Consider the following 13029-nt stretch of genomic DNA (forward strand, 5'->3'; position numbering starts at 1 on the left):
CATTACCAAGAATTTCCATACAAAAATACAACTGCTTTGGAATTTCCATCAATTGGAAATAAATAAATATACAATTAACAATTTAAGAAATGAAAACCGCAGCAGCTATAAAGCACTTCGTATTTTTCAAAGCATTCTAGACATATTAAATACACGACCTGCTTAATTTCTCCAGAAGCCAATCTAACAAACTTTGCTGTATGCTGTGCACAGAGAAGCTGTTGCTTGATTTAAAGTTTATGTTTACTACCCTTCATGCTTTGTTTTCTTTTGTTTTCTCACTAAAACTAATTCTTTAACACCTTTGAATTTTGCATGGCTTCTTGTTTACTTAATTAATACCTAAATAAGCCACCTTAAAACCAGTAAAACTAAGAGAGTTTGCTGCAAGATTTTTTTGCAGAATATTAATACTAAGTCCGTTCAATTAAGCAGGTTCTTTACAGTGGTTGCCCCTCTCACCTGATCAGTGCTATCAAAACAATAAAAAGGCCATAATGCCTTCTGTCTTTCAAAATACTTCACACACATCTACGACAGTCCATCTAAATACACTTACCTCAAATGTTTGCAGCTAAGTCTGGCTTGACGTAATGGACAAAACCGACTGACACTTAGAACATTTAAAATAAACGAGTACTTGACTGCCGAAATTTCACGGTGAGATTACAACCCCTTTCCTGCAGAGTCCTCAACATTTTGAATATGAAACTAAAAACTGTGTATCAAACACTACCTGTTATTTCTGGCTCCAACATTACTAAGGCTTCTCCTGTAACGTTTTTAGATCCTTGAACAGATACATGAATAAGAAAATATAAATACATATTCTCCAAACCATTTTTTTGGTTTGGTGAAGAAAACTGATGGGTATTGAAAACTGACATCATGTAAGTTAACGTGTCCAGTTTCGTGTCCAGAGAAGGGCTACGAAGCTGGTGAAGGGCCTGGAGCACAAGTCCTGTGAGGAGCAGCTGAGGGCACTGGGGGTGTTTGGTCTGGAGAAGAGGAGGCTCAGGGCAGACCTCATTGCTCTCTGCAACTGCCTGAAAGGAAGTGGTGGGGAGCTGAGGGTCGGCCTCTTCTCACACGTAACCAGTGATAAAACTAGAGGGAATGGCCTCACGTCGTGCCAGGGAAGGTTTGGGTTGGAAATGAGGAGACACTTCTTCTCAGAAAGAGCAGTCAGGCATTGGGATGGGTTGCCCAGGGAAGTGGTGGAGTCACCATCTCTGGGGGTGTTTAAGAAATTTAAGAAAAGGTTGGATGTGGTGATATCTAACGTCATGTGCAGGACCATTACAGCCAAAAAAGCTCATAGCCTGCTATGTGTTCCTTTGAGCAGGTATGAATTTCATCCAGATCAAGTATCCTATTTTTGGCATTTCATTAGAAAGCGTTTAATTTTTTCTTAACCAGAAAATTTTATCCCAGTGTTTATAACAGGTACTGTGAACTCCATAAGGTACATTTATCAGAATGCATTTGCTTCCATTTCATTAGCAAAATGCAGAGAATTCTATAAACACCAATGTGTCTTGCTATCTAAATTACACTTACACCATAAAAAAGACAACAAAATAGTAACAAAAGAACAAAGAGGACTTTGAGGTTGACAAGTTCAAGGCACTCAGCCTCTGTCATTGACTCAAGTGCAGTAAAACTGGTATGAAAATTTAATTAAAATTGAGTACCAAATGATAAAATTAGGATAACATTAATTTCAAGGGACAAACTTCTAAGTTCTCTCAGGTGGAAATTAAGGGGAAGATTCATTTTAAAAAATTAATTTCAAACTGGAAATTGCAGACTCACTAGTTGAAAACCTTAAACCTTGAGCTTCCAAGAGACTTTATTGTGTAAAGTTGAAACAGTTCTGAGGTCGATATATGATAGTACTGTCACAAATCAATGCAAAAGCTTGTTTTCCTGATAAAATCATTCTCAACAAAATACACACAACCATTCTTACACCTACATCCTCTTATCAGAACAGCCATGTTACATCTCCACAGAACAGTAACGAACACTGGTAAAACAATGTAATGATGCTTTATACCAATTACCAGTATGGTAGAACAGCACTGATTTGACACCCTATTGAAGACAACTTTTTTTTTTTTTTTAACGGTTGTTTACTCACCAAGTAACTCAGAAATAACACAACCCCAGACTGAAAGAGGATGGAAATCAAAAGATAAGTCTCATTTATTCTGGATATTGCACATGAGTGAGCAAGGACGGGAAAACAGAACAAGGAATTTCTCCCCACTGGGTTACGGAGGCCATTTAATAACATCTTACTTTGTGGGACTCCTTCTTCCCACAAGGCTTACTGAAGAGGTATTTTGTACTTTAATCCCAAATATATGGCAGAGATCACTGCAAAGAACACAAAAATGACAGACTAACTTGACTTGTTAGAACAGTTTGTTCAATAAACCCAAGACAATTTGTGTGCCAGATACAGTTCACTGTCACCTCTTTCTGACATGCCAATGTTGTATCAGCTTCCTTCTAGCACAAGAATGCATCACAGCCAAATGCAACCCAACTAATAATGGCGCAAGCTTTTCTGGTCATTTGCTACAGGTTTCTATCCTCTTTTGTCATTATTCTGTATTTCTGGATTTGCTCTTTTTTTTTTTTCCTAATATTTTGTTCTGATGTCTTTCCAATTAATATGTTACTTCTAGCCTCTGGGACTTACTTACAGGGTAAACTCAGACAACAATTAGCTCTTCTGAATTATTTCCTTCAAGCCATCTGGCTGTTCCCCCCTACTCCCTTCAGGTCTTGCAAGACTAGCAGCTGCTAGCTTATTAAAATCACAGCTATTGCATCTATTCATTTCCAGGACTAGTAGATCTCAAGGACTTGGGAAAGAACTAAACCTTAACAACATCATCTTTTTGCTTTCTCCAACCAGCTGTTTCTTTTAATTATGGCAAACCTATCACTTAATTAATGAACAATTCATAGGCTATAAATTCTTTAACAAAGGCTGAGATATTAACTGTGTTATCCATTACCTTTCAGAGACTCCTAGAATCTCACCACTGACACAGTATTATTTCATACCCACGGTCCATAAAAACCTTGATTATTGATTTGCTGCAGACCTGGGGGGGGTGGGCAGGGGGTGGGTGGAGGTGAAACAGGAAGAGGTTGCCACAGATCTCACTCTGTTGTTCAAAGGCAAAACCCTTCTCTTAGCCTTTGCCTCACCCTTGTTTCTACTGTGATTCCACTGTTACAGAAGGCAGAACAAGAGTTACACACCTGTGAATTTATAATAAAGTGGACATAGAAAGATGGAGCACAGCTGAGCCTTATAGTGCTCCTGCACATGCAAGGATTCTGGTGCAGAGAGAAAGGTTTTCCTTGAAAAGAATTAAGTAATTCTTTCCCCTACATAAAATAAAAATAAAATGAATCAAAAAGAATAAAAATGCAGCCTGTGGTAAATGTGTGACTCTGAGGTTTGGTCCCTAAGCAAACTCTGTTGCAAGTCACGTTCCATACTAGTAAGAGTATGAAGAATGCTACTACCTATACATAAGAGATTCACCACACTGGACAGGAAAACCTAAGTTTCCACACCCAAATAGTAACACTCTGTACATGCATGAATTATGCAAAAAATTGGGTGAACTTTTTTCAAAGATACATGCATTTTTCCTATGTGATTATCACCAGCTGCTTTTCAGAAAGCACGTAAAATCTTAGCATCCTTAATACCTGATGGCAACCATACCAAGCTTAACTAGATCACAACATTATAGATTGGTTTGGGTTGGAAGGGACCTTTACAGATCTAATTCCTACCCCTCTGCCACTAACAGGTATACATACCATGAGATCACGTTGCTCAAAATTACTGTGTGAAGAACATCTTTCCATTTGTTCTCACCATCCCTTCCTCCCCATGCTTAACTTGATATAATCACGTTCTTGTGCAAGAAGCAACAATGCACTGTTACTCTTTATTTACCTGGAATGCCTGATTATAGAGAGTGTATTAGCAATATTATTCTCATCCTAAATCCCAAACACAGCACCATACCAGCTATTAGGAGGAAAATTAGCTCTATCTCAGCTGAAACCCAGACAAAGAATCATCTCTTTTCAAAGATGAAGAGTCCTTGTCTATCTATCTGGCATATCACAGTGACTCTTCCAGACTTTTGATCACTCTTCTTATGTATTTTTTCCAGATCTACCACATCATTTGTAGGAAAAAAGAGGAACCACACACCATATTCACAAAGTAACTTTACCCTTTATAAATGACATAATGATGTCTTTCACTTTCCTGCTCTGTTTCTTTCCTAGTAATTACTTTCACTTTCTTACATTTATTCTTTGCTGCTGAAATCACTTGTATTAACAGAAGTGTTCCCTCTTCTCATAGTATAAATATTTTTAAAATCATGCCTGTCTGGGAAGGACAGAAAGATTCTTACTAAGTTACCTTGTTCAAGTCAGTTCAAACTAACACCAAACAATTTTGCCATATAATATTTCAAGAGAATGAGTACAAGTGTACTTTAAAGGTTATGTAAGTGGGACAAAATATGTACCATTCCATAGGAACGGGGACATGTAGTCCATGGTGTTAACCTCTCTAATTTGTGTTCAGGTCTAAATTCTTCTGATAAATTCAGACCAAAGAGAGAGTAAGCTTGAGATCTACCCAAAAGTTGTTCTGCTTTAATTAAGACCATTTTACAAATTAATTTACCACAGTAAGCTTAACTAATAGGAATGAAACGTGGAAGGATAAAATGTGTCTACACTGAAGGTTGTAGTAGCCTCATCAACTTGTTGGCCTGTTTCTTATAGCAACCAGGATGTTGCTGGCTTTGTGGGTATACTGCTGGCTCCTGTTCAGTCAGCTGTTGACCAGCACTCCCAGGTCCTTATCTGCTGGACACATTTCCAGCCACTCCACCCTAGGTCTATACTATGGCATGGAGTTAAGACCTAAGTGTAGCATCCAGCACTTAGCCTTACTGAATGTCATGTTGTTGGATGAGGCCCATTGATCTAGCCTGTCCAGATCGCTCTGGAGTACTCATTCCTCTCCTCTCCTGTGTGGGTTACAGGCACTGTGGGTGAGAGCAGCCTAGAGAGTTGCCTGTAATGGCCATTATTTTATCTGGAAGTGCACGGAGTCAGAAGGCAGATGATAATAGTCACACTTCAAACTGACAGCTGCCTCGGTAAAGGACAGACTCAGGCTGTGAGGCACCTCTCAGACAACAGGAGAAAACCTTTGCAAGGGTTTTCTCAAGAAGTTTCCTTTGCAAAAGTACCCTCCTGTGGCTTCTAACATAAAAGGGAACAATAAAGCTGAGAACCCCTTGCTGTCTTTGAGACAGACTACACATAGTTTTACACTTGTAGCTTGGCCAGAAAAAACAGGGTCTGACGCTGGGAGACAGCAGAGATGGTATCATGCAAGCTAACTGCCTGATGTGGTGGATGCCATGCTAGTCAACACACATGGGACTGAAAGGATACTTTCTAGTCTAAAAGCTTAAGTTGCTGCAGTTTGAGCTGAAGAATCAGGACTGTAGGAACAACACCAACAACCAGTCTCCCTGGACAGACAGCAGCAGGACAGAGCCATTAGTACGTTTACCAGTCGATACTGCTGTTATCCATGTTTGCCACAAAATTGTGTTTCTGACACCTAAATGCAGATACAAGACATACATCGTTACAGATGGTGCTGGTGCACATCACAGAATCACAGAACGGCCGAGGTTCTGTCATCTTCACTAAAGGCAGATCATGCCTGACAAATCTGGTGGCCTCCTATGACAAGATTACAACAGTGGCAGATAACAGAAGAACAACTGACATCATCTACCTGGACTTGCACAAAGCATCTGACACTGTCCCCCATGATATCCTTGTCTCTAAATTGAAGAAACATGGATTTGACAGATGGACAACTTGGTGTGTAAGGAATTGACTGGATGTTCTCACTTAAGAGTTGCAGTCAATGGCTTAACATCCAAGAGGAGATCACTAATGAGTGCTGCTCTTCAGGGGCCTGTACTGGGACCAGAGCTGTTTAACATCTTTGTTGGTGATGTACAGCGAGATTGAGTGCACCCTCAGCAAGTTTTAAATACCCTGTTTCTTGCAAACTTTCCTTTTAACCTAGAACTTTAGCTTCGCTATCAACGCAGTAGAAATGTAACATAGCAGTCACACACACAGAGTTGTTTTTGTCAGTGTTAAATACTAGTATTTCTTATATTCTACTGCTGACTTACAGGAGAGATGCTGATCTCCTGTGTGCTGATAGGCATCACCTGATTTTTCACAGCTCTGTAAATATGATCAAAATCAAACACCCCCCCAAAAAACCACAAATCAAGTATGTCTGATACGACAATATTCTTTCTCGTTGCTGTAATATCCTGCCTACCATCACAGCGAATAATTGAAAAAAGAAACCTTTCAGCAGATACCAAGAGAAAAACTAACGTGAACATAATCAAACAAGTCACAGAAGAGTTCACAGGTAGCAGTTTACAATGGTAAAAGATACACAATGGTAAAAGGGCAAAACCAACCATAGCAGCAAATTAGACAAAACTTGCTGGAATTGCTGATCTTGTTTCACTGTGAAAAACTTATACAAATAAAGACTGCGTGTGCTCTGCTATGACTAATCAGTTTGCTGTGAGTCAGTTACCCCAGGCATTTGTAAATCCTTGTCATAACTTTATTTTTTTCCTTTAAGGAAATAAAACTTATTCAAGTGTCTGCTAGCAGCAGACATAACAGTGTTTTTAGGTACAGAAAGAAGATAGTACCTGCAGAAGATAGAAGAATTATTTAAGGTCATTATACTGCACTCCACAACATTATTCTACTCATATGTTCAGGAACAGGAGAGAGATGGTGGGAATTAATGTGAAATAAGACCAATTAGAACAAAGATATTATTGTTTTTAATTCCCATATATTAATATTTGAACTCTCCAGCACTAAGAGTGTGAACTCTTAGTGGGATCCACTTGTCTTTTAGACATAATTTAGTGTAGTAATTATATAGGAGTGCAAGTTAGCCATCTGTAATAGTATTTTGGGAGTAGTTAAAATTTATAGGATGCTACATCTTAAATATATAGAGCTTAAACTTCCTTCCCCTGCCCCTTTGCCATGTATGATACTGAACCACTTTGTTTTCATTGATTTTAAACTATTTTACTCTTGATGAGGTTATACCCATTTTCATTTTACTTAGTACATGAGCTCCTATTTCAGAAAAACAGCTTCCACATGCCTAATCCCACTAAAACAATAGGTATTGAATCCATGAATACCATATTCCTCTGGCAGCCACCCCTCCTTAGATGATGGCATTCTAGGAGCACAGAGATCTAGCAGGCATTATCTGTATTATAGAACCATTTTCTTTGCAGCTGCTAGGATTCAAAGCATCCCAAAGTCATGTGGCTTGCCCAGGAGTGGAAAAACACAAACACACATGTACACAGACACATGGATGTATACACACATTTTTAAAACACTTGTGCATTTTGTTGTTGTTGTTGTGATTTCTAACCTGAGGTTTCTGTTCTTAAACACAACCTGTATGTCTGACTTAAGGAAAAGAATACATCTTTGAGTGTTTTTTAAAGGAAAATAAAAAAGCTATACCGACTTTTAATCTACCTCCAGAAGCCAAGGATAAGAACAGACAAAAAAAACTCCAGGAGATCTCTGGAGCATACTACAGATAATAGAGGCTAAACTGCCTATTATTTTCAGAGGAGCCTTAAGCTCAACTGAGGTCACATAAACAATCACAAGGCAAAACAGATTCTTTTGCTCCCATAGGAGGGTGCTCTACTTTGGAAGTCATTAAAACAAAAGTACTAATGTTATTCTAATCAAAAAGGCGAAACCTCAGATAAAAACGAATGAAGGAACAGGATCCAATCTGGTATTGGAAAACTTACCATGAAGACAGCATCTTCATCCTCTATTTTCAGCCTGATAAGTCCCTGGATAGACTGCCACATGACAGGACAAGAAATAATGTGCACAGATCGAGTCATATGAAATTCCACCTGAAAACAAGAAAACATGTTTTTACTGTCAGGTTGACTGAGTACTGGTACAGGTTGCCGAGAAAGAATAGTCTCCATCCTTGGAGATATTCAAAACCCAGCTGGATGTGGACCTGGACAACCTACTTGCTGCCCCTGCTTTAGCAGGGGGTTGGACTGTAGTTGATCTCCAGAAGTCCCTTCCAACTTCTACTATTCTGTGATTCTGTAATACAATGCCCAAGAAAAACTGAAGATGCATTCTAAATGGCGTATAACTGAAGGAAGGCCAAAGTACATTCATTATTTGGAGACCTTTTAAAGAGTATTTCAGTTGTGGGGTTTTTTTCTTTGAATACCAAACTGAAGCACCCAATATCACCCTGAATGAAACCACATGATAATTTATAGAAACTTCACTAAAAGAGATTCACAGGTAATGTTCGTTCATTAGGGCAGTGAAATAGAGTGAGAATTGTTAGCACACTACCTGCCTGACCTTCACCATGTGTATGCAGCCAAACTTGTCAAAATTACTGTGCCCCAAGGCTGTCCAGAGAAAGTTGGTAGGGAGCAGCAAACATGCTGCAAGTTCACTGAAACACCTGCACAGTAGTTTCCTGGACAGGAGAGCCCCAGATGAAGACAAATCTGCTTCAGGATTTTACAAGGGTACTCACAAAGTTATGATCTGCAAGCTTGTGTTTTATTTTCAGTTAAATGGAAGGCAAAGTATTGATTTTTCCTTCCTCAGGAAATACTGTTTTCTTTGTTCAAGGCACTGAATCTATTCAGTGAGTTTAAACTGTTGAGGAAAGCAGAGAAACTGTTAATAACAGGAATGTAAAGTAATCTAATGGATTCGTTATAATCTACATACACACATAAAAACAGATTATAACCTATGGCTTCTCATCACGAAGCATATGTTTTGGTTTACAACTCCTCATTCATTTTAATCGTAAATTTACAAAATAATCACCTTTTCTTTTTGCTGGTATACAGAATGCAAAAGTGTAACTAATACATTCGTCATTTTGATTAAGGTACTTAACTTCCCTTTCAAATTCAAGTCCTTAAAGTGTTTATAAAACACTGGGTGTTTTATAGGCCCCATAAAAAATTAGGGGTTCTTTCAAAACAGAAGAGAAAGGAATACCAAAGGAGTATCAAAAATCCCTGCACCACAGACTGAAACAGGTTTGTCATTCCCTTACTTTTGATAATACGGCTGAAATTTATATCCAAAGGAATTATATTTTTTAACTACAATTGCAATTAATGTTATGGCTTGTCTTTTCCATGCCTTCTAATTGTTCCTAGACTTAGAAGCGACAGTAGAGGAGAAAGTAGAAGAAAAAACATAGCAATTATCATCTCATAAATCTGACTTCTGTCCGTAAGAAGTTCATGGCACTTGTAGAAGGAATCAAATGACAGAAAACCTAGAGGACAGCCACATAACTTGTTTTTAGTAAGAGCAATGCTTTACTTCATTTTTAACAGAGTTCCTAAATTTGGAAAAGCAGAAACTGGAATAAATTTTTGTTCATGTTGAACTACAAACTGTAGTGCATACCTCAAGCACTGCAGTGCGGTATAGTACTATAGGATTGTAATACAGCATTATATATAAAATCATACTACAGTAATACAGCATTATATATAAAATTATACTACAGCGTACTATTTTTTTCCGTGACTCAGTTTTCCACTAGCAAAATGGTAAAACACCTCTTTCTAAGCTACATGAGCACCCCAGCTAGGATGCTAGGGCCTTGATGAAGACTATAAAGTGAATAACTCTCCCAGTAAAACATTGATAGTAAAGAATTATTTTGCATTTTTTCATCAACCTGGGCTTATCACACACACAGATGTTAAGCTCCAGTGGATTATCTATACTGATGTCTCACATAATAACATTTACATTGTCCTTCATTTATTTTCATCAGTTTTTCAGCTGAACTGAAGCAGTTCATCAACACTGAATCCTAACACATCTAGGTCATGCTGAGTATCTAGCCTGAATCTTCTGCACTGAATAATGTTTAAAAAGCTCTATCATCTAAGCAGAAATATATTATACACAGTATTGCACTCTAAACCATATAATATGTAGATGGATTCCAGAGCAGTTAAAGCTTTACAGGTCATACTTACATTTTGCAGGAATCAGTGACTTATAAAGATTTCGTGTTAAAATTTATATAAAAATATACATTATATTTATATTTATAAAGTGCCTATCACCATACTGATAAACACTCTTTGGAATGATTCTGATGGCAGGGGAAAAAACAGGAGTTGGCCTATTATTACCTCACCACTCCTGTTTCCAAACAATTAAAAAAAAAAAAAAAAGCAACAAGACTGCTGCCAGCCTGGCTGGCTGGCTGGCTGGTGTTTAATACTGCTACTCCATCAAGGCTGGAGGGAGACCTATTGTGAATAGCAACAGTTTGCACTGTGACTCCTCCAACTATGCTGCAGAACAGTGCAGGCACCGTATACAAAATACAGACTCAAAGAAAGAAAATGAAACCCTGCTGCATAGTCTGACTAAAAAGACTTTCTATCCACTCCATTATTATTATTACGTTAGAGTGTTCTGAGCAGCAAACATGTTCTACAGTTCTTCTTTTGATTCAATATTATTACTAACTATAGAAGTCTGCTTCTACCTTGATATCTGAAATTTAAAAGAATGGCACAGAAAACCACTGAGAACAACAGAGAAAAAATAACATTTTTTTTCCTTGCTAGTGCCAGTTAGAAAATATATCCTCTTCAAAACAGCCACCACCTTATATCTATGTATATTGAATTTGTTATCCTAGTAAATCACCTGCTGAATTTCTCTCTTCTTTTAGCATGCTGCTGCTGGTGACCTAATCCCACATTACTGCATCTCCTTTTTTTCTTTTTTTTCTTTTTTTTTTCTTTTTCCCCCTTTTTTTTTATTTTTTTTTTTAACTGTGATCATTCATTTAAACCAGTGGATGTTTGGTATTGAAGTCTGGCAAGAAGAAAGGGAATGATTTTTGCAAGTGGTTAGCAGTAGGTGGATGTCAAGTTCCTCGTACCTTTCAGTGGGCATTCTGTGCCTTTGCAAATTTCATCCACAGTGCGTATCTGAGAGGTGTTTAAAACGTTATGTAGACAAGACAGTTTCCATGATTTATATCTGCAAAATAACCTTGTTTCTCTTATGACCCCAGAATAGCAAGCACTTGTTTAGATTATGCAAAGAAGCAACAGCTCCCCCTGTGCATGCATAACCTTATTTAAAGTGTTTTATCTGACAGTGTGTAGACTGGCCAGATTCTAACTGCAGCTCCTCCAGAAAATGCGACCCACTATGTTTTTTGCACTTGTCATTTAGAGTTTGGAAATAAAATTGTTATGATGTCCAATACAGCCAAAGGAAGCACTTACATGTAACTGGAGGAGTGCGTAATACAGAAAAAGAAACCATTTCAGTCTGAACTCCTGGACAAAAACAGCAGGGAGAAATTCCCATTAAAAATCACATAATGGTTCTCTGATACAAGTCGAATCAGATGGAGTTTGTAGAAGTTATTCAGTGGTAATTAGAAAGAGGAAATCTCCAAACAATTCCTTTTTATCTGTTGGCTGGCCTCACAGAGGCAAGTGAAGAAGCTAGAGTTGGGTTCAGAGCATACAGGAGCACATCTGCCAAAGAAAAGGCTTCCATTAGTCCAGACACCAGTTACTGCTGCAAGAAGTATAAGTTCCTGCTATTAGTATCCAGCTGCTGACAGCTCCTGTAATGCCTGCAGACTCCATGAGTGTTTGCAGCTCTTCCTCACTGCTGTCAGCACAATGCTGTCAGCAGTAGGATTTATTTACTTTTGCATATACAGGACCAAAGAGGACACACAGAAATACTGACTGGCCAAAGCATCACAGAAACTCAGAATCACAGAATGGTTGAAGTTGGAAGGGACCTCTGGAGATCATCTGGTCCACCCCCCTTGCTCAAGCAGGGTCACCTAGAGGAGGTTGCCCAGGACCTTGTCCAGACAGATGACTTTTGAAGAGCTCCAAGTAGGGAGACTGCCTCAGTGTTCAAGCATAGTTGTTTTGGGTTTTGCATTAATAATGAACAGGAATACAAAGCAAATATTAAATATATATCATTACTGAGCAATCTTTACTCAACAATCAGGCTGCTAGCCCAGTTTACTTACTTTATGAATACTATCATTTTCATATAAAAGAGGACTGTATGTACTGTGCTGCTACCCCATGTCATGGGTACCAAGACTGTGTGAAGAGGCATGACATGGGCTAGAAGCTTACAGCTACTGATACAAAGCATGATAGGCGTAACAACTTCTTGAATTGTCTAGAAAAATGGAAATTTATCAGAAGGCATTTTGTAAACACACCACGACCTATGCATTATTTAGCAGTTGGCTAGCCCTGCTCAGCAGACAACTCTGACAACAGTTAGTACAGGTGGGAAACTTTTCTTGGCACTTGACAGAACTATTGCAATCTCATAAATAAATCAGGTACATTCTAGCAGCCTGGTGCTTGCAATGGCTTAATATTTAGGAGCATCTCACAGTAAAAGTTAAACTGTTGCTGCCACAAGGTTGCCTTGAGAAATGATCTAGTTTAGATGCTGTCATGTCACACATTTGAAGGTGGTGGGTTTTTTCTTGTTGTTGTTGTTTCTGTTGTTGTTTTAAATATATTGCCACAAAATATCCTGAGCTGAGAGGTGCCCATAAGGATCATGGAGTCTAACTCCTGGCTCTACACAGGACTACCAAAAAGTTAAACCAAATGTCTAAGAGCATTGTCCAAATGCTTCTTGAGCTCTGGCAGGCTCCGTGCCATGACTACTTCCATGGGGAGCCTGTTCTCGGCCTTCACCCCCCCAGTGAAGAAACTTTTCCTAATATCCAATCTGAACTTC

At 38.5% G+C, this 13029-nt stretch overlaps 1 protein-coding gene across 19 annotated transcripts in view; it reads right to left on the reverse strand.

The window, feature by feature from the left end:
- The window catches only part of LOC308195067 (uncharacterized protein), a 1623621-nt gene that overhangs the window by 137925 nt on the left and 1472667 nt on the right, over window positions 1-13029 (reverse strand). For all 19 annotated transcript variants that reach the window (XR_013951194.1, XR_013951195.1, XR_013951196.1 and 16 more), the window contains one exon: window positions 7989-8099. Coding sequence is in view for 1 of the 19 variants with exons in the window: in XM_080591900.1 (XP_080448026.1) it covers window positions 7989-8099 (111 nt within the window). In the remaining 18 variants the exon portion in view is untranslated. The remainder of the gene's footprint in view (window positions 1-7988; window positions 8100-13029) is intronic.

Source organism: Anser brachyrhynchus (genome assembly GCF_964034855.1).
Source record: "Anser brachyrhynchus genome assembly, chromosome: 4".
NCBI lineage: Eukaryota > Metazoa > Chordata > Aves > Anseriformes > Anatidae > Anser > Anser brachyrhynchus.